We start from the raw sequence: 21518 nt of genomic DNA, 5'->3' as shown, positions 1-21518 counted from the left end.
CATGGAGCCTGGTCACATCCTGGCTGTGGGAGCCATGGGAGGGGGGAATGGATGCTGAGGCTGAGCAGGTGGTCCCCATCACATCCAAAACCAAGGGGCTGAGCTGGGGGGTCCCCATTGCACCCCTGTGCTGTGGGGCTGAGCTGGGGGACCCTCATTGCACCCCTGTGCTGTGGGGCTGAGCTGGGGGGTCCCCATGGCACACTCACACCATGGAGCAGAGCTGGGGTTCCCCAGTGTAAAGGAGCTGAACTGCGGGGTCCCCATGGCACACTCACACCATGGGGCTGAGCTGGGGGACCCCAGTGTAATGGGACTGAGCTGGGGGATCCCAGTGTAAAGGAGCTGAGCTGGGGGTCCCCATGGCACAGTCACACCATGGGACTGAGCTGGGGGACCCCAGTGTAATGGAGCTGAGCTGGGGGTCCCCATTGGGGATCACAGTGCTGTGAGGATGAACTGGGGGTCCCCATGGCACGCTCACACCATGGAGCTGAGCTGGGGGTCCCCTGAGCCGTGGTGTCCCCATTGCTCCCCAGTGTAATGGAGCTGAGCTGGGGGTCCCCTGAGCCATGGGGTCCCCATTGCTCCCCAGTGCTGTGGAGCTGAACTGGGGGTCCCCTGAGCCGTGGTGTCCCCATTGCTCCCCAGTGCTGTGGGGCCAAGTGCCTGCAGTGGGGACAGGCAGAATGGGGAGCCCCAACTGCCCCCCCAGGGCACCTCGGGAGGGGCTGGGGTGGCTCCCCCTTCCCTGCAGGACTCTGCACCCCTCCAGGGGGGCTCCAGGGCGGAGCAAAGGGGGGGCACCCAGCGCCAGCGAGCGTGAGGGGGGCCGTGGAGGGAGGATCAGACAGTTCTTGACATCACTTAAACCCTCCCGTCTGTCACCGCCACACTCGGCTCCCGGGAGGAAGACCAGGAGGAGGAGGAGGAGGAGGAGGGGGACATGAACGCTACCCGTGAGGACACGGGGGCGAGCGAGGCCGCCCAGATCGCCGTGGTCCTGGTGCTCTGCCTCGCCGTCACCTTCGCCATCCTCTTCCTCGGCTGCAACTTGCTCCTGCAGGCCGAGAGCCTGGCAGCGCCCGCGGCGCAGGGGGAGCGGCGCCCGTCCGAGCCTGACGGTGCCACCGAGGGCACGTAGGGACCGGCTGGAGCCTCACGGATGGACAGATGGACTGATGGACGGCCGGGCACGGCTGGGTGTGGATGGACAGATGGACGGCTGGGTGTGGATGGACTGATGGACTGATGGACGGCTGGGTGTGGATGGACAGATGGACAGCTGTGTCCTTGCCTGTAGCACCTCTGAAGGCATGGGACGGCGCTGGAGGCTTGTGTGGGTGGATGTCACTGAGCTCATGTAGGGAACGGGCAGTGAGCCCAGTGGATGGACAGATGGACACAGATCAACAAGGATGGACATGGCTGGGCAGCAGCAGCCGCCTTGGCTGCAGCATCTCCAGTGACCCTTGGGAACAGGACGTGCACTGGGATCCTGCCCTGAGCACTGAGAACTCGGGGGCCTGGATGTCACTGAGGGCAGGTGGGACCTGCCTAAGCCTGGCAGACAGACGGACGGATGGATGGATGGACGGACAGATGGACACAGATCAACATCAATGGACATGGCCGGGCAGAAGTGTCCTTGGCTGCAGCATCTCCAGTGACCCTCGGGAACAGAGCAGGATGTGCACTGGGATCCTGCCCTGAGCGGCAGATGGATGGATGGATGGACAGACGGACACAGATCAACATGGATGGACATGGCTGGGCAGCAGCAGCCTTGGCTGCAGCACCTCCAGTGACCCTTGGGAACAGAATGTGCACTGGGATCCTGCCCTGGGCACTGGGGACTTGGGTGCTTGGATGTCACTGAGGGCAGGTGGGGCCTGCCTAAGCCTGGCCGATGGATGGATGGATGGACAGATGGACACAGATCAACATGGATGGACACGGCTGGGCAGAAGCGTCCTTGGCTGCAGCATCTCCAGTGACCCTTGGGAACAGGATGTGCACTGGGATCCTGCCCTGAGCACTGGGGACTCAGGGGCCTGGATGTCACTGAGGGCAGGTGGGACCTGCCTAAGCCTGGCGGACGGACGGACAGATGGATGGATGGATGGACGGATGGACATGGCCAGACAGCAGCATCTTTGCCCACAGCATCTCCGAGGGTCCCCCAGGATGGAGCAGGGGGTTTGTGTGGGTGGATTAAAAGGTCCCAGGTCAGCAGCGGCGCTGGGGGGGCTGAGGCCGGGCCAGATCCCACCCTGGGTGTGGCAGTGCTGGTAATCCCCCCAAGAGGATTAGGGAAAACTTTTATTCCCTGTTTCAGGGCTAATCCCTGGGCTGGTGGGGCTCAGCGAGGGAGGCCAGGCCCTTGTGCTGCTGCTGAGGGTCTGGGGGTCACATCCTGCCCCTCCCAGCACCCCCATGGCCACCCCCACAAGCCCTTTTTGCCATCCTGCCCCTCCAATCCCTTGGGACCTCATCCTGCTCCCCCTGCAGCCCCTCCCAGCCTCCAGTCTGTTCCCAGTGCCCCATAGCCACCAAAAATGGGGTGTACTGGGACCACCCCACACTGGAATGGGGCTGGGGATGCAGGGGGGCTCCCAATTCCTCCCCAAAGCAGGTCCCCCCTTCTCCTTAATCCCACAGCTTTAATAACAGCACTGCAAAGCTCTGCCAAATGTCTGGTCCCTGCACATCTTTGTGCCCCCTCCCTGCCCCCCCAGAAACAGAACCACAGCCTGGGGAGGCTCCCCAAACTCCTGGGCTACCTCTGTGTCCCCACCACATTCCCCCAAATCAGGCACTGGCCATGTAAAAGACTCCATATATTTCACATGTACAAAAAGTCACTGTGGGGGGGAAAGGGCAGGGGGGTCCTGGGGTGGGGGGCACCATCCTGCCCCTCTCCCAGTGCCCCCCCAGCCTGGCTTTGGTCCCTTTTTTTTGGCACTTAGTGTTCACCTCAGTGGTCAAAGTGTCGAGCGCGGGGTGGAGGGGTCCCTCTGGTCCTCTAGTGGGGCTGGGGGCTCTGAGCCCCCCCAGGGACCAGGGCACCCTGACAGGGAGGGGAACACCCCATGGGTCAGCTCCTGATGCTGGGGCCCCACCACAGATGGATTTGGCCTCTGCCCTGGGTGGGCAGGGGGTGCAGGGTCTCCCCAGGCACAGGGATGTCACCCGTGGGGATGGTGGCACGGGGACATTTTGGCCCTGCTCCACGTGGTGTCAGGGCAGGACGGAGCCTCACGGGGCACTTGGGGGGCAGAGGGGGGTGAGGAGGGGCTGAGGCAGCCCCAGTCCTCCCCTGCCCCCCGGTCGGGCTCCTTTGCCTTGCTGGGCTACAGGCGGATCCACCTTCGGGCTGTGGGATGGAAGGGACAGTCAGGGACAGAGCCAGGGACACCTGGCCTGGCCTGAGGGGGTGCCCAGCTGACCCCCCCAGAGTACAGGCACCACAGGCTGAGTCCTCCAGGCACTGGCCTAGGAGCCAGTAACGCTCTGGGATCCCCATTCTGGGCTCCAGCAGGGCACTGGGACCATACCCTGGCATCCAGTCTTGCACTGGGATCCTGCCCAGAACCCAGGAGTGCACTGGGACCTTCTCCTGGGACCCAGTAGGGCACTGGGATGCCAGTGTGGGATCCAGTACTGTGCTGGGATCCCATCTTGAGACCCAGTAGGGCACTGGGATACCAGCCTGGCATCCAGTCTTGCACTGGGACCCTGCTTTGGGATCCAGTTTTGCCCTGGGATCCTGCCCAGAACCCAGTAATGCACTGGGACCTTGTCCTGGGACCCAGGAGTGCACTGGGATACCAGCCTGGGATCCAGTACTGTGCTGGGATCCCACCTTGAGACCCAGGAGTGCACTGGGATCCTGCCCTGGGATCCAGTGACCCCACTCTGGGATCCAATATTGCAGTAGGATCTGTGCTGGAATCCAGCCTTGCTCCAAAATCCAGTACTGGGATCCTGCCAGGGCCCAGCCTTACATGAGGATCCAGTACTGGGATCTCATGCTGGAATCCAGCCTTGCACCAGGATCCTGGACTGGAATCCTGTGCCAGGATCCATGCTGGGCAGCAACATTTCACTGGGATCCAGTGCCAGGAGCTGGCCTTCCACCCAGATCCAGCCTTATGCTGGGATCCTGTGCTGGGATCCAGCCTTGAACTTGGATCCAGTGCTGAGACTCTGCCTTGAAGTAGGATCCTGTGCTGGGATCCAGCTTTGTGTTGGGATCCTGTGTGAGGATCCTGTGCTGGGATCCAGCCTTGAACTGGTATCCTGTGCTGGGATCCAGCCTTGCAGTGGGATCCTGTGCTGGGATCCAGCTTTGTGTTGGGATCCTTTGTGGGGATCCTGTGCTGGGATCCAGCCTTGCACCAAGATTCCTGTGCTGGGATCTAGCCTTGATCTGGAATCCTGAGCTGTGATCCAGTTTTGTGTTGGGATCCTGTGCTGGGATCCAGCCTTGCACTGGGATCCTGTGCTGGGATCCTGTGTTGGGATCCAGCTCTGTGTTGGGATCTTGCACTGGGATCCTGTGCTGGGATCCAGCTCTGTGCTGGAATCCAGCTCTGAGTTGGGATCCTGTGCTGGGATCCAGCTCTGTGTTGGGATCCTGTGCTGGAATCCTGCCTTGCACCAGGATCCTGTGCTGGGATCCAGCTCTGAGTTGGGATCCTGTGCTAGGATCCAGCCTTGCACTGGAATCCTCTGCTGGGATTCTGATCTGGGATCCAGCTCTGTGCTGGGATCCTGCCTTGCACTGGGATCCTATGCTGGGATCCTGTGCTGGGATCTAGCCTTGCACTGGGATTCTGAGCTGGGATCCAGCTCTGTGCTGGGATCCTGTGCTGGGACCCAGCTCTGAGTTGGGATCCTGTGCTGGGAATCTGTGCTGGGATCCAGCCTTGTACCAGGATCCTGTGCTGGGACCCTGTGCTGGCATCCTGCCTTGCACTGGGATCCAGTGCTGGGATCTAGCCTTGCACTGGGATCCTGTGCTGGGATCCAGCTCTGTGTTGGGATCCAGCACTGGGATCCAGCCTTGCATTAAGATCCTGCCCCAATCCAAAGGCCTGGGGCACACCAGACACCCTGGGGTGACAACATGCGGGGGGGGGGGCGTGCAGAAGGGGGGCATGCGGGGGTCAGGGGGAACCCAGGGGGATCCAGGTGGGATCCAGGGAGATCCAGGCATGCAGGTGGTACCTGGGCTCTTAACAGCTGGACTCGTCGTGGTGGGACGGGTCGCAGAAGAAGCGGGAGCCCCGCTTGGCCGTGCGGGCAGTGAAGGGGACGCTCTTCAGCGCTGCGGGGGGACGGGCAGGGGACGGGGGCGACAGGGACACGTCAGCCCCCGTGGCTGGCAGGGCCAGGGCAGGGGGCCAGGGCTGAGGGGGCCGTACCAGTGATGATGTCCTCGATGGTGCCATCCTTGCCCTCGTACATGGGCCGGTGGTCCTTGGCCTGGCGCCGCCGCAGCTCCGCGATCAGCTCCTGCTGCTGCCACTTGTTCCGCTGCGAGGGAGGCACAGGGGATCCAGGTGAGGGACAAAGGGGTCCCCTCCGTGCCCCCTACTCCCCAGCCCACCCCGTAGCTGCCTCCACCAACCTTCTCCTGCTTTTTAGCCTCCTGTGCCAGCAGCTTCTCCCGCATCACCTCCTCCTGCTTCTTGCGCGTCTCGTTTTCCTGCTCCGCGTCCTGCCGGGGCACACAGGTGGGGAGGGGTCAGATTTCCCCCACCATGGAGCCACTCACCTTCAGGGTACCCCCTCCTGGCCCCACCTCACCTTGTAGGAGTGGATGAAGCGGACAAAAACCGGGAAGAAGACAGACGGGGGGGTGGTCTTGGGGCTCTCGCCGAAATACCGCACCACAGTGTTGTAGGCGTCCTGGCACAGGAGCAGGGTCAGGCACAGGCAGTGCCCAGCACAGGGGGAGGGCAAGGCATGGTGGGCACCACGTGTGGGCAGAGCAGGGGAGGAGAGCACGAGGAGCGTGCAGAGCAAGGTGTGAGTGAAAAGGAATGCACAGAGAGAATGCAAAGGAAGGCAGGAGAGCACAAGGGGCGTGCACAGCCAGGAGCAGAACCAGATGTGCATGAGAAGTTTGCAAGACAAGGTGTGGATGACCAGGTATGCACAAGGACCGTGCAAGACAAGGTGTGGATGATGAAGAATGACATGGAGCATGCAAAGGTAAGCAGGAGTGCAAGAGGAGCATGCAGAGCAAGGTGTGGACCACCAGGTGTGCCCATGGACCATGCAAGACAAGGTGTGGATGACCAGCTGTGCACAAGGACCATGCAAGACAAGGTGTGGGTGACCAGATGTGCACAAGGACTGTGCAAGACAAGGTGTGGATGATGAAGAAGGACACGGAACATGCAGAGGAAAGCAGGGGTGCAAAGAGGAGCATGCAGAGCAAGGTGTGGATGACCAGATGTGCACAAGAAGTGTGCAGAGCCAGGAGCAGAACCAGATGTACATGAGAAGTTGGCAAGACAAGGTGTGGATGATGAAGAAGGACACGGAACATGCAGAGGAAAGCAGGAGTGCAAGAGGAGCATGCAGAGCAAGGTGTGGATCACCAGCTGTTTATGAGGAGTTTGCAGAGCAAGGTGTGGCTGAGCAGCTGTGCACAAGGACCATGCAAGACAAGGTGTGGATGACCAGGTGTGCACAAGGAGTGTGCAAAGCAAGATGTTTGCACAAGGACTGCATAGAGCAAGGTGTGGACGACGAAGAATGACACAGAGTATGCAGAGGAAAGCAGGAGTGCAAGAGGAGCATGCAGAGAAAGGTGTGCATGACCAGGTGTGCACAAGGAGCATGCAAGACAAGCTTTGGATGACTAGATGTGCAGAAGAACTGTGCAAGACAAGGTGTGGATGACAAAGAAGGACATGGAACATGCAGAGGAAGGCAGGGGTGCAACAAGAGCGTGCAGAGCTAGATGTGGCTGACCAGGTGTGCACAAGGAGTTTGCAGAGCAAGGTATGGCTGACGAATGGTGCACAAGGACCATACAAGACAAGGTGTGGATGAGCAGCTGTGCACAAGGAGTTTGCAGAACCAGGAGCAGAACCAGATGTGGACCAGGAGTATGAAACACAAGGTGTGGATGAGCAGATGTGCATGAGGAGTTTGCAGAGCGAGGTGTGGCCCAGCAGCTGTGCCCGTGGCTGGTGCCAGGCCGGGTGTGAGCCGCCCTCACCTCGGCCGTGCGCGCGTCGCGCTGCAGCCGCTCCAGCTGCCCCTCGCTGCCGCCCAGGAAGCTGCGCAGCACCGCGCTCTCGTGCTGCCCGCACTCCCGCCGCAGCAGCTCCATGCCCCGGCCCAGCTCCTTCACATCCAGCAGCACGTTCTCCAGGGACACTGCAGGGACACGGGATGGGTCAGTGTAGGGGGATACAGTATGGGTAAATGAAGGTGGTATAGAATGTAATCTTATCCCCGAAAGAGTTGCAGCTGAACCAATTACTAAAGATTAGGAGCAGGTCTGATGTTAACAGGCCACAGCTGTAGCCAATAAGAAGAGTGTTATAAAAGAGTGGATTGGTGGGCACTGGAGTCAGTTGGCTACTGTGAGGATAAGGAAGAGTCAGTGCCTGAAGGAGCTGCCTACAAGAAACATCAAGGAGGTACAAAACTCTAGTAATATGGAAGCTTTGCAATGTAATGGCAATGGAATTCCTGCGCTATAATGGTAACCAATGGTGACCCCAACGTGATTCGGGTGAAATGACCCCATGGATTCGGGAGAAAGGACTCAAATACTAAACTATATAACCCCATGGATTTGGGATGACCCCGTAGATTTGGGACTAAACTATATGACCCTGTGGATTTGGGGAAAAAGACTTGAATAATAAACTATTGGTAAAATATATCAATTGCAGCTATTAGTGTTTGTTAAATATGAGTATAAAAGATTTTGAAGATAAGTACTTTGTAAATTGAGAAAAACTGCAAAACTGAACCAACACTCAGGAATATATATATTCCTACTGTAATATGTTGTCTGAACATCTGTATAACTATTGGTTCTGAATGAAATATATGAATAGGTCATAATGTTAATTTATTTGAATATGTACTTCTAGAAATGCTGCAACTCTGTAATTAAAAGAAAACAGGGGAATTGTAGGGGGATACAGTATGGGTAAATGAAGGTGGTATAGAATGTAATCTTATCCCCTAAAGAGTTGCAGGTGAACCAATTACTAAAGGTTAGGAGAAGGCCTGATCTTAACAGGCCACAGCTGTAGCCAATAAGAAGAGTGTTATAAAAGAGTGGATTGGTGGGCACTGGAGTCAGTTGGCTACTGTGAGGATAAGGAAGAGTCGGTGTTTAGAGAAGCTATCTACAAGAGAAACATCAAGGAGGTACGAAACTCTAGTATTATGGAACCCTTGCAATGTAATGACAATGGAACTCTTGCACTATAATGACAACAGGTCAGTGGCTGTGTGGGGCCAGGACAGCGAGGTGGGACCATGGGTTAGATTGAGGAGCACCTGCTGCAGCTTTCTCCACAAAGTGCAGCTCCTGCCAGAAGGTCGCCAGCTCTGGGTACTTCTCCCGCACCGTCAGCGCGATGAAGTGCAGCAATGTCATCTTCCTGTCGGTTGACTTGGTGTCCAGGAGCTGCAGGAGGATTTGGGGAGGGGGTCAGGGCTGTGGGATGGGACCCTCAGGGTCCCAGGGAGCCGGGGAGGGGCTGCCCACCAGGTCCAGGCTCTGCAGTTTGAAGCCGTAGACTGCGCCGCGTTTGCTGCTGTTCATGTAATTGCCCAGAGCCAAGATGATCTGCAGGGGCAAAGCAGCAGGGTTGGAGGGTCAGGAGGGAGCGAGACCCTCACAGGATCCCCCTCACCCAGCTACAGTGAGGCTGGATGAAGGACTGTCCTCACATCCCCACCTCCAACATGTGCTTCAGCTTCTGCGACGACTTAACCGAGGCCGAGGCCGCGATGATGGCGTTGAGCTGCTGCAGGGGGACAGCACAGGGGGGCTCAGCTGGGGTTCAGGCTGCAGCAGCTCCTGTACCCCCCTCCCCAGCTCCGTACCGGTGTCAGCATCTGGATATTCTCGGCGAAGTTGCCGAGGAAGGCCATGATGGCCATGCGCTGGGGCAGCCTCTCCACCTTGCTGAACTGCAGCATGAAGCGATCCTCATCCGCCAGCTCCTCCAGCGGCTTCCGCTCGCGCTCGTACTGCCTCAGCGCCTTGGCCTCCGCCTCCGTGGGCAGGAACCGCATCAGGCACTCCACAAAATCCACCGGCAGCGTCGCCAGGTCGAACCTGCCCCCGCACCGCAGTGTTGGGGAGCAGATCCCCATGGTGCCCACTTTGGGAAGCCTGGATCCCATCCTTTGGCCACCCAGAACCACAGCCAGAGCCCCTGCACTCTGCCTGGACCTCTGTACCCCACCTGGACCTCCTGAACGCCAGTCAGACCACATGCCCCCCAGCCAAGTCCTCTGCACTCCAACAAGCCCTTGCCTGCCTCTCCTGTTGATCCCCCTCCCCCTGGCCAGACCCCCTGCACCCCAACAAGCCCCTCTGTATTCCAGACAGTCTCTCTGCACCCTGCCTGGACCTCCTGAACTCCAGTCAGACCGTGTGCCCCCCAGCCACGTCCTCTGCACCCCAACAAGCCCCTCTGCATTCTAGATAGTCTCTCTGCACCCTGCCTGGCCCCCCTGAACCCCAAACAACTCCTGCTGCACCTCTGCCAGGACTCCCTGTACTCTGCCTATGTCCTCTGAACCCCAAGCAGCCCCCTTGCCCCCAGCCAAACCATCTGCACCCCAACCGACCCCCTTGCACCCCAACCAACCCCCTTGAACCCTGTTTACCCTCCTGCACCCCATTCCTGGCCCTCCCTGCCCCGTTTCTGCCCCCGCAGTGCAGCCCATACGTGTGGATGGCCCGGCAGATCTCGTCGGCGCTGCGGCCGGCCTTGCGCAGGGTGATGGCCAAGTTCTTGGCACGGTTGGCCTCCAGCAGGGTCACCTTGGTGGCCACTTTCTGCGCCGCCTTGCTCTTGGCACACACCAGGTCCAGCGCCGGGCCCTGCGCCTTGGTCTTGAACAGCTCCTCGAAGCGCTCCAGGTCCAGGTCCTGAGGGGATCAGGGGGGTCAGAACTGGGGCTGGGGGTGCCCACATGGAGAGGAGGACTCCATAATATCAGAAGGCTAATTAATTACTTTATTATACTATATTGTTCTATACTATATTACTACTATACTATATTCTGTACTATATTCTATACTGTATTACTATTATTATACTATAATCTATTATTCTATTCTACATTGTTCTATACTATATTACTATTATTATACTATATTCTATTATTTTATACTACATTACATATTATAATATACTATATTATACTATATTCTATACTATATTATAGTGTATTCTATACTATATTACAGGATATTATTCTATACTATATTACTATTATACTATATTCTATACTATATTAGTAAATTATATACTATATATATTAGTATATTCTATGCTATATTACAGGATATTATTCTATACTATATTATATAATATATATTAGCATATGATATACTATATTACTATATATATACTACATATATATTAGTATATTATATCCTATATTACTATACTATACTATATTACATATTATAATATACTTATTATAGTATATGCTATACTATATTACAGGATATTATTTTATACTATATTACTATTATACTATATTATTCTATACTATATTACTATAATATTATATACTATATATTAGTATATTATATACTATATTACTGTACTATATTACATATTGTAATATACTGTATTATAGTGTATTCTATACCATATTACAGTATATTATACTATAATATAGTATATTCTACACTATATTACTACATCTAAACTGAATCTGCCAAGCACTCAACTCCACTGCACAGAATCTAGTGACTGTCAGCTGACAGTCCTGACACCCACACCTGGATTCAACTGGTCAGTTAATCAAATTGACCAGAATAATTGATCAAATAACCTGAATCCAATTATCAATTCCCTTCAGGTAAAAAATCTTCCACAATGCACCCTACTCGCGAACAACAAGAGGAGCAGCAATTGAGATAAGAACTGGTTTTTTCCTTTCTCTGAGCTTCAGAGAATGTGAATCCCAGAAATATCCTAGGGAAGTTGTGCCTTGCTTTTTCTCTGTGGAGAGAAATGTGGCTCCAGAGGGGTCCTGGGCTCACCTCCAGCACCCTCTCATCATCCAGCTCGCTGAACACCGTCCCGCTGATCTGGCTGGGCTTCAGCGCTGTCCAGTTGAACACAGGCAGCCGGAACTTGGTCTTGATGGGTTTCTTGATCCGGATGGCTGCCAGCGGGGTGGGAGCCAGCTCAGCACCCCCAGGGCACGGGGACATGTCCTGTGCCCACCCTGAGCCACCTGAGCCTGGTGTCATCAACCCCCGGGTCACCCAATCCCTGTGCTGGGGTCCCCTGAGCGCGTGTTCCTTGGGGATTGCAACTCCAGCACCCTGGTCCCCACATCTTCCCTGTCCCTTGTCCCTGTCCCCACAGTTCCCATGTCCTCCCTGTCCACACAGTCCCTACACCATCCCTGTCCCCATGGTCCCCACATCCTCCTGTCCCCACTGTCCCTGCACTGTTCCTCTCCCCACACCCTCCCTGTCCCTTGTCCTTACAGTGCCCATGTCCTCCCTGTCCCCACTGTCCCTGCACTGTCCCAGTCCCCACACCCTCCTTGTCCCCTGTCCCCACTGTCCCTGCACTGTCCCAGTCCCAACATCCAGTGCCCACACCCTCCCTGTCCCCTGTCCCTGTCCCCACTGTCCCTGCACTGCCCCACAACCCACACCCTCCCTGTCCCATGTCCCGTGTCCCAGCACTGTCCCAGTCCCTACATCCTCCCTGTCTTCTGTCCCTGCACTGTCCCACTCCCCACACCTCCCTGTCCCTGTCTCCATGGTCCCCACATCCTCCTGTCCCCACTGTCCCTGCACTGTCCCACTCCCCACACCCTCCTTGTCCCCTGCCCCCTGTCCCCACTGTCCCTGCACTGTCCCAGTCCCCATATCCAGTGCCCACACCCTCCCTGTCCCCTGTCCCCACCCCGTGGTCCCCCTCATCCCCACGTACCTGAGAGCCCCACGGTGAGGGCGATGGAGGGTGAAGCCCCGGGCAGCGGCGGGGCCGGGGGACATTTCCCTGTGGAGCCATCAGAGGTGGGGGGTGAGACCCCAATTCTGGGGACCACCCACCCTCGGGTGTGACCCAGCACCAGGGACATCCTTGCCTGGGACCCGTCCCACCCCTCTGGCAGCTCTGAGCTGCCCCATTTTGGGTGCCCCAGGAGCTTCCCCTCCTCCTCCTCCTCACCTGGGAGCGGGGGCGCGGGGGGCGGCAGCGGGGGAGGCGGAGGGGGCGGCGGGGGGGGCGCGGCTTCCACGGGGGGCAGGACCGGGGGTCTCAGGGTCTCCTCCGAGGGCTCGGGCAGCGGAGGGGGCGGCTCGGCCCCGCTGGGAAGCGGGGGCGGCTCGGAGCCGTAGTGCCGCCGGAAAGCCTCGTCCTTCTCCTTGATCATCCTGCGCAGCGTGTGCACCTGGTGGCTCGTGTGCTCGTAGGTCTCCTGGGGACAGCGAGGGTCACACCGGGGGGATCGGGACCCTTCCCCATTCCCGACAGCCCCTATAGCCCCCCCCCCAGCACACCTTGACCACCTCCAGCTCCTTCTCTCGCTGCAGCAGCTGCTTCTCCAGCTCTGCCACCCGCATCATGTTCTCGTTCTCCAGGTCCAGCAGCTTCTCTGTTAGCTGGGGAAAGGGACACGGCTGTGACAGCAGCTCGGGGACACCCCTGGTGTCACCTCTGACCTCCCTGGGACCCAGCAAGGAACATCCCCACATCCCCCTGTGCTCACATACGTGGGACAGGTGCTCCTCCAGCTCCTCCACCTTCTCCAGGGCCACATTCTTGGTCTCAGCATCCTCCAGCAGCCCCCCCACATCGAAGACGTTGTCCAGGTACGCCTGGATCTGCACCTGCAGCTTCTCACTCTCCGTGTGCCTCGACTTCTGTGGGCACAAAGGCACCATCAAGGATGGGGGGGCCCCCCAACACAATTCCCCTGACCCTCGACCCCCTCCCATACCTGCAGGAACTCCTCCAGCCCCAGTTTGGTGAACTCGTACTGGAGATGGACGCGGAAGTTCATGTCCTCCACCGAGTGCACCACGATGTTGATGAACTGCATGCAGGCCACCTGCAGGCAGGGCTGGCGTCACCAGGAGTCCTCCTGGCCCCCCAAAGAGCCTCCCCCTCACCCAGGACAGGGTGTCCCACCATGAAGTCGATGCTGCTGTCCTCGTTGCGGAAGTATTCCATCAGCCGCTCGAAGCGGTGTTTCTCCTTGCACACCTGGGCAGGCAGAAATGGGGTTCACCTGGCGTGGCCCCCCAGCCACTGACCCTCCTCTCATCTCCTGGACTCCACTTCCCTAATCCCAGTCTGGTCCTGCTGCTCACAGATCTTCCCTGATCCCTCCATCCCCTGCACTCCATTCCCCCCATCCCACCCTGGTCCTGTCTCCCTCCATTCCCCCCATCCCACCCTGCTCCTGTCTCCCTCCATTCCCCCATCCCATCCTGGTCCTGTCTCCCTCCATTCCCCCCATCCCACCCTGGTCCTGTCTCCCTCCACTCCCCTCATCCCAGACTGGTCCTGGTGCCCCCATCCCAACCTTCTTTTGGGGTTTCTCCCATCCCAGATTGCTCCTGGGGACCCCAGTTCCTCTATTCCAAGGGTCCTCTCCCCAGTCCCAGCCTGATTCTGGTGCCCCCATTCCCCCATCCCATCCTGGTCCTGTCTCCCTCCATTCCCCCCATCCCAGCCTGGTCCTGTCTCCCCCAGTTCCCCCATCCCATCCTGGTCCTGTCTCCCCCCATTCCCCCATCCCAGCCCCGTTCCCACTCCCCTTGTACCTCCTTGAAGTTGTCAAAGGCCGCCAGGATGATCTCATGGCCGCCCCTCACCAGGCACACAGCAGCCAACAGCTCCAGCACCAGCGCCTTCATCCTGGCCACAGCGTCACCATCGCCATCAGTGTCACCATCACCATCAGTGCCACCCCCTGCCAGCTCCAGGACCCCTGTCCCACCCTGCCAGCCCCTCCCTCACCTCGGGTTCTTGTTGTTGAGGCTCAGGGCGATCTCATTGACGGCGTGGGGGTGAGACATGACCAGGTTGAAGCCGTACTGTGGGGATGGAGAGCAAAACCAGCATCAGCCACGGTGGCAGCGGTGACAACGGCGTCCCCACCGTGTGGTGACAGTACCTGGTAGTTCATGATGGCCCGAAGACACATGATGCAGAGGTGAACATCGTCCTTCTGGCTCACCAGGCGTGAATTCTTCAGTGCCCTGCGGCTGGGCAGCGTGCCATAGCTGCAGGACAGGGCACACAGTGAGCGGGGCTGGCACCAACGGGGGGGACAGCGTGGGGACAGCCAGCAGGGATTCAGAGGGACAAAGGCAGCCAGAGGGTGACAGGGACAGAGCGTGCAGAGGCGGAGCAGAGGCGGGCACGGGGCTGGCCCCGGAGAGCCGGTACTTACCGGGCGGGCGGCGAGGTGGGCACGGAGGGGACAGAGAGAGAGCACAGCCAGAGAGGGGCACCCCGGCCCTGGAAGCAGAAACGGGGTGCATTACCCCGGGGCACAGGGGGACAGCCAGAGCAGGGTGAGCGGAGCCGCGGGGGCAGAGGACAGGCGGGATGGCGAGACAGCGATGGCAGTGCCAGGCCTGCGTGGGCACGAGAGGCAGAACAGGCTGTGACACGTGTGGCACGTGTGGCACACCAAGGGCGAGGCACAGCACTGCGTTTGTGCCATGCAGGTGGCGTGGGACAGGGCGGTGAGTGGCACCATGGCAGGACAGCGCTCGGCATGGCACACTGGCACACAGCATGGCACACAGCATGGCACACAGCATGGCACACAGCATGGCACACTGGCACAGCACTCAGCAAGCAGCCAGAGCCCTGCAGCAGGACGTACCCCCATGGCAGGACGTCCCCCCAGAGTGGGACATCCCCCCGGGCACGTACCGTAGGGCGGTCTGGCGGGCAGAGCGTGCCAGGCTGCTGGTGAAGGGGGCGGGCAGGGCGCTGGGGTGCTGCAGATCCTCGATGGATCTGCTCCAGGAGCGCAGCTTCTCCAGGGCACCGTCCTCAGCGCCTTCCAGGCCCTCAAAATCCAACCTGGAGGGGGAACACGCGCACGGCGGGGGGGGCACTGCTTTGGGAGGGGGCACAAGGCACTGGTGGGTGGCACAGGGCTCTGGCAGGGGGGACACAGCTCTGGCAGGGGGCACAGGGCTTTGGCAGGGGGCACAGTGCCCTGGAAGGGGGCACAGGGATCTGGCACAGGGCCCAGAGCTCTGAAGGGGGGCACAGGGCTCTGGCAGGAGGGACACAGCTCTGGCAGGGGGCACAGGGCTTTGGCAGGGGGCACAGTGCCCTGGAAGGGGCCACAGGGCTCTGGTGAGGGGCACAGGGCTCTGAAGGGGGGCACAGGGCTCTGACAGTGGGCACACTGCTCTGGTGAGGGGCACAGGGCTATGGCAGGGGGCACAGGGCTCTGACAGCAGGCACACAGATCTGGCAGGGGACACAGGGCTCTGGCAGGGGGCACAGGGCTATAGCAGTGAGTTCATGGCTCTGGTAGAGGGCACAGGGTTCTGACAGCAGGCACAAGGCTCTGGTGGATGGCACAGGGCTCTGGCAGGGGGCACAGGGCGCTGGCAGCTCTGGTGGGGGGCACACAGCTCTGGTAGGGGGCACACAGCTCTGGAGGGTGGCACACAGCTCTGGCAGGGGGCACACAGCTCTGAAGGGTGGCACACAGCTCTGGTAGGGGGCACACAGCTCTGACAGCGGGCACAGGGCTCTGGCAGGGGGCACAGGGCGCTGGCAGCTCTGGCAGGTGGCACAGGGCTCTGGTAGGGGGCACACAGCTCTGGCAGCGGGCACAGTGCTTTGGCAGGTGGCACAGGGCTCTGGCAGCTCTGGCAGCGGGCACACGGCTCCAGCACAGATGCAAGCACTGAAGCAGGTGCCAAGTGGGCACTCGCGGGGTGGGCAGAGGCACGAGGGTGGCTCAGGAATTCCCAGAGCAGCCAGGGAGGGTCTGAAATTCCCGCATCCCTCAGAAACGCGCTGGTCCCGCCCTGCCTCAGGGCTGATAAGGGACCCAGCCGGTATCAGGGAGCTGCCACGGCCACCGGCAACTTCCACACTCCCCAAGGATTCCCTGGAGCCCCGTCCCCTCACCCAGAGACCCCCCCGACCCCACTCACATGACGGCGCACTGGGCGAAGGACAGGTAATTCACCAGCACATCCAGCCCCTTGTTCTCATCATTGAGGAACTCCCGCACCCACCTGCGGCACCAGGAACCCATCAGAGCCCCAGGGGAAACGGGGACCCCCCCAGAACAGCCCCCTCCAACACGGGGACCCCCCCAGCACAGCCCCGTCCAACGCGGGACCCCCGTCCTGGCACGGGGCCGGTGCGGGCACTGCCCTGGTGGGTGCAGCCCCTCCGTTATCAGCGGTGCCAGCGCCAGCGCGGGGTTATCTGAGGAGGGCAGGGCAGGGAGGGATCGGGGCGGGCGGGAAACGGAGCTTGGGGATGGGGCTGCACCCCCATCCCCACCCGTCGTGGGGAAAGGAGGGGATTCGGGGTGCCCCGACCCTTGGGGTGCAATTGTGGGGTGCCAAGAAGGGGGTGGGGGTACAGGGGGTGGGGGGTTCATCCCGACCCTTGGGAGGGTTTTGGGGTGCATTGTGAGGTGCTGTGCCCACGGGCAAGGAGGGGGGAGTGGATTCACCCCGACCCCTGGGAGGGTGTTGGGGTGCACTTGAGATGTGCTGTGCCAAGGAGGGGGTGGGGGGTTCCTCCCGACCCTTGGGAGGGTCTTGGGGTGCATTGTGAGGTGCTGTGGGGGTACAGGGGGTCCCCGACCCTTGGGAGGGTTTTGGGGTGCAGTTGTGGGCTGCCAAGAAGGAGGTGGGGGTACACGGGGTGGGGGATTCATCCCGACCCTTGGGAGGATTTTGGGGTGCATTGTGAGGTGCTGTGCGGGTGGGGGTACAGGGGGTCCCCGACCCCTGGGAGGGTCTTGGGGTGCAATCGTGAGGTGCAAGGAGGGGATGGGGGTACACGGGGTGAGGGGTTCACCCCGGAGAACCGGGGGTCCCCAGCCCACCCCACCGCCGTGCGTCAGGGAGCCCCGGGGGCCGCGGCCGCCCCTTTCCTGCCGCCGCCAGCCCCCTCGCCCCAGCCCGTTTCCTGTCTCCGGCTGCTGCTATTTTGGGTTCCGTGGGCAGGGACGAGCGGGGCCGGCGGCGGGGAACAGCCCGCACGTGCACGAGCCGCCCCGGGCACGGCTGTGCCACCGGGAACCCTCCGCTGATGTCCCCGACATCCCCCGGGAACGGCTCCGTCCCGGCCGCTCCCTGCGCGGCTCCGGGGCATCATCCCGGGGTGGGTCGGGGATGGAAGCGACCGAGCCCCTCCGGTCTGTCGGGAGGAGCCGGACGGGATCTGGCCACGCTGCCTCGCTCAGGGCGTCATCGGCGGCCCATCCGCCCCGGCATCCGCCCCCGGGAGCTGCCCGCGGGCCGGGGCAGGAACCGGCCCAGTTCCTGCAGCGCCTCCGGCTTCCCCTGCAGCTGCGTGGGGCTGGTGACAGAACCCCCGATCCCCGCCGGGACCCCACGAGCCATCCGGAACTCTGCACCCCCAGCTTGGACCCCACAAACCATCCCCAGGACCCCCCAGCCCCTCCCCAGGACCCCCCGCTCACCCAATGTGGTTGGTCCTCAGGCTGATCTCCAGCTCCCGCAGCACCTTGGTGGACTCCTGCACCCTCCTCCTGAACTTCTGGGGGCAAAGCAAGGCTGAGCCGTGCCCCCCCAGATTGCCCAAACCCTCCAAGGCACCCCCAAGCCCCCCAAAGCCCCCCAAGGCTCCCCCAAAGCCCCCAGCCCCTCACCTTCCGTGTGACACCCGGCTCCAGGAAGCTGCGCAGCTTCTGGATGTAGGCATGGGGTGGGCTCTTCACCTGGAACCGCTCCTGGGAGGGGACAGGAGGGTGTTGGTGACATTGGGACGGCGGCATTGTCCCCTCCCCAGACCCTCCACGGGCCACCCAGCCCCACCTGGTCACAGATGAGGTCCCACTTCTTCTCGTTGTCGTATTGGCGCAGCAGCCGAGCTTTGTCCGGGGGCAGGTTCATGGAGCTCTGGGGACACAGGGGGGGTGTCACCCTGAGGGGCACGGGGACAGTGCCCCCCAAGGGCCACCGAGACCCATGGCACAGTTTGGGTGGCCCCAAAAAGCACCCACAGCACAGCCAGGATCCCCTCTAAGGGCACCCTGAGCCGTGACATTGCCAGAGCGCCTGGCACCAGGGTGGGTGCCACCCTGAGGGACACGGGGACAGCGCCCCCCAAGGGACACCGAGACCCATGGCACAGCCTGGGTGGCCCCAAAAAGCACCCACAGTGCCCCCCAAGGGGCACTAGGACCCATGGCACAGTTTGGGTGGCCCCAAAAAGCACCCACAGCACAGCCACGGTCCAAGGGCACCCTGAGCTGTGACATGGCCAGAGCGCCTGGCACCAGGGTGCACCAGCGGGCACAGATGTGGCACGGGCACAGCAGTGCCACTGGGGCCACGTGCCAAGCACCAGAGGCACCAAATCTCTCCATCCCTGACGCATCCTTCCTGTCTGCAGCCGCTTCCGTGCCACAACCGCAGCCTCCGCTCCCGACCGTGGCACGGGGCCAGGCACCAGTGCCAGCTGCCCAGGACACCAAACACGGGGCCAGGCACCAGTGCCAGCTGCCCAGGACACCAAACACGGGGCCAGGCACCAGTGCCAGCTGCCCAGGACATCAAACACGGGGCCAGGCACCAGTGCCACCTCCCCAGGACACCAAACACGGGGCCTGGCACTGGTGCCACCTCCCCAGGACACCAAACACGGGGCCAGGCACCAGTGCCACCTCCCCAGGACACCGGACACAAGGCCTGGCACTGGTGCCAGCTCCCCAGGACACCGGACACAAGGCCTGGCACCAGTGCCATCTCCCCAGGACACCACACACAAGGCCTGGCACTGGTGCCAGCTCCCCAGGACACCGGGCACAAAGCCTGGCACTGGTGGCTGCTCACTGGGACACTGGGCACAAGGCCAGGCTCTGGTGCTGGTCCAGGGTCATCGGGAAGACCCCAGTGGGATGTGGCACAGGACAAATGGGGTGCCACAGTGGGCACCAGGGATGCCAGAGAGCCTCTGAGTGCCCTGATGGGCAATGCCAGCCCAGGGAGAGATGCCAGCCCATGTGGGCGATGTCACCCTGGTGGGAGATGGCATTGCTCTGGGTGATGTCACCCTGGTGGGAGATGCCACCCGAGTGACACAGCCCGGGGCAGCCCCGTTATCAGGAGCTGCTCCACCCCTCCATGTCAGCCCTGCCCTGCTCGTCCCGATCCCACCGGAAACCGGGACAGAGCCCGGCGGGAGGCCACGCACCCCTGGACAAGGTTCCCATGGGACTGACCCTCAGGACAGACTGACCCTCAGGACAGACTGACCACCAGCAGGGACTGACAACCGGGACAGACTGACCATCAGGACAGACTGACCACCAGCACCAAAACTGCCCCCCGAGGGGCACCGTGCCCTCCCCACGGGGCTGTGGTTGTCCCCCCTTGCCCAGCAGTAAAACCCCGGGCCTGGCTGGGAACGGGGGCGGAAAGGACGCCCAGAGACCCCGCCTGGGGGCGAGGGGCACCCGCGGGGGGCTTTGAAGCGCAGCCGCCCGCCCGTCCCGGCGTTCCCGCTGCTCCGTTTCCTGCCTTTGTGGTGGGAACGCGGCCGCTCCCGGCCGGGCACTTCCCCTCCGCCGTCCGCCCCACCGGGAGCCCCCCATGGCTATCCCGGGCTTGAATCCCACCGGGAAACGGCGGCACCGGGGCTTGGGGGGGCTCCGGGGCGGATCCTCGCCCCCAGGGGCCGCCGGGCTTCCATCACATGATGGAATATTTTCCGCCCCCGGGACGGCACCGGGAGCTGCCGACGGCCGCGGGGACATTTTGGGGGAGGCAGGTGCCACCACCCTGCAAAGTGACCCCCCCCGGTACCGGTGTCGCCCGGCAGGACGTGTCCCCCCCGCCACAGGCCCCGCGTGGGATGCGGGACGGGCGGGAGCCGCTCGTTACCGGCGGGACGCGCCCACGCCGGTGCCCCCGGTGCCCCCCGGTGCCCCGATTTCGCCTTCCAGAGCCCCGTGGGACCGCACTCGGCATTTCCTGCCCGGCTGCGGCTTCCGCTGGCGGCGGCTCCCACCGGGATGGCGGGGGCCGGGGGGCACCGGTGTCACCCAGCCACGGTGTCCCCCCCACCCAAAACAAAGCCGGCGCCGCGGAGGGGCCACCGGGACGGCTCCGGGGCCACCCAAGCGCCAGTGGGACCCTTCGGTCCCGGTGGCACCGGGGACACCGGCGAGCCACGTCCCGGGGCCGCGGTGGCACCAGAGTGGCCACCGCCCCGGCAGTGACAGCGGACCGGGAACCGCGCAGGGCACCCGCGCCCACCGGGAGCCACTTCATGCACCGGGAAACCGGGAACCCCCGCACCCAGCGGGGAATCCCAGCCCCGCGCGCTGCCCCGACCGGACTTTCCCGGTTTACAAAGTCCCCGGGCCTCAGGGGCCCCCGCGGTGGCACCGGGAGTGGCGTCACCCCCGGGGCTGTCCCGGGTGGGGATCCCCCCGCGGTCCCGCGGTTGCTGCCCATCCCCGCGGGCACCGGCGCTCCCCGCCCGTCCCTGGCGGCTCCCGGCGGCGGTGCCGTCCCGGCGGTGCCCGGTGCCCGCCAACTGCTCCGGGAGAGCGCATCGGGAGGAGTCCCGGGAAGGGATGAACCGGGAGGGGGCTCAGCGGGAACACGGACGGAGCGAACGGGCGAAGCGCACCGGGGGGCACACCGGGGACGGAGGGTGAGCACCGGGAACTGGGGAGCGCGGCGGGGGTCGGCCTCTCACCAGCACCAGGGCGAAGCGCTCCTCCAGCTCGCAGGGCTCCGGCATCGGCATCTTTCCCGGGGCGAAGAGTCCGGCTCCCCCCGGGGCCGCCGGTGTTCCCGGGCCCCGGGGCAGCGCCTCCCCGTCCGCGCTCTCCACGTTCCCCATCCCCGGCCCAGGCACCGGGGGGCGGTGGGGGAGGTTCAGCCCGTTGTGTCCGGCGCTGCCGCCGCCTCCCGGTCCCGCCCCGCCCGCCCCGCCGGGTCCCGCCCCAGCGCTGCCCGTGCGCGGCGCCTCCACCAGGGGGCGCCATCCAGGGCGGCGGCGCCACCGGAGGGCGCCCGAAGGCCGGCAGCGAGCGTCGCGCTCCCATTG

General features: G+C 61.8%; 1 protein-coding gene across 6 annotated transcripts; it reads right to left on the bottom strand.

The window, feature by feature from the left end:
• Nucleotides 1–2825: 2825 nt before the first annotated feature.
• On the bottom strand, nucleotides 2826–21452 carry FMNL3 (formin like 3). 6 transcript variants are annotated; one of them, XM_077192589.1, is made up of 27 exons: nucleotides 21165–21452; nucleotides 18272–18355; nucleotides 18106–18186; nucleotides 17917–17993; nucleotides 16406–16489; nucleotides 15156–15308; nucleotides 14386–14494; nucleotides 14229–14305; nucleotides 14033–14126; nucleotides 13395–13469; nucleotides 13204–13314; nucleotides 12977–13123; nucleotides 12764–12865; nucleotides 12432–12681; nucleotides 12192–12260; nucleotides 11282–11406; nucleotides 9951–10153; nucleotides 9097–9331; nucleotides 8949–9017; nucleotides 8756–8836; nucleotides 8545–8674; nucleotides 7241–7401; nucleotides 5815–5916; nucleotides 5636–5725; nucleotides 5430–5541; nucleotides 5233–5332; nucleotides 2826–3376 (listed from the first exon to the last, which is right to left on the bottom strand). In XM_077192589.1, exons 1-26 carry the CDS (start codon nucleotides 21309–21311, stop codon nucleotides 5241–5243), a joined length of 3060 nt encoding a protein of 1019 aa, XP_077048704.1. In that variant the 5' UTR covers nucleotides 21312–21452; the 3' UTR covers nucleotides 2826–3376; nucleotides 5233–5240. The 6 variants fall into 6 exon arrangements, with proteins under 6 accessions (XP_077048704.1, XP_077048702.1, XP_054505294.1 ...); XM_077192587.1 differs by having other exon boundaries at nucleotides 12977–13126; nucleotides 17917–17990; nucleotides 21165–21451; XM_054649319.2 differs by having other exon boundaries at nucleotides 12977–13126; nucleotides 21165–21449.
• Between the last annotated feature and the right edge of the window lie 66 nt (nucleotides 21453–21518).

This window comes from Agelaius phoeniceus, chromosome 35 (genome assembly GCF_051311805.1).
Source record: "Agelaius phoeniceus isolate bAgePho1 chromosome 35, bAgePho1.hap1, whole genome shotgun sequence".
Taxonomy (NCBI): domain Eukaryota; kingdom Metazoa; phylum Chordata; class Aves; order Passeriformes; family Icteridae; genus Agelaius; species Agelaius phoeniceus.
Note: the sequence above shows the minus strand (reverse complement) of the source record. Positions and strands in the feature narration are given on the sequence as shown.

Bases quoted from the DNA above. Each gene is read 5' to 3' on its own strand.
- FMNL3 (XM_077192586.1), bottom strand. From the start codon at position 21,311: ATGGGGAACGTGGAGAGCGCGGACGGGGAGGCGCTGCCCCGGGGCCCG. The intron at 12,682-12,763 runs GTGTGCTGGGGG...CGCTGTCCCCAG, and splicing joins AGGAGCTGGAGGTGGTCAAG to GAGACCTACGAGCACACGAG. The intron at 8,837-8,948 runs GTGGGGATGTGA...TTGCCCCTGCAG, and splicing joins AGCTGAAGCACATGTTGGAG to ATCATCTTGGCTCTGGGCAA.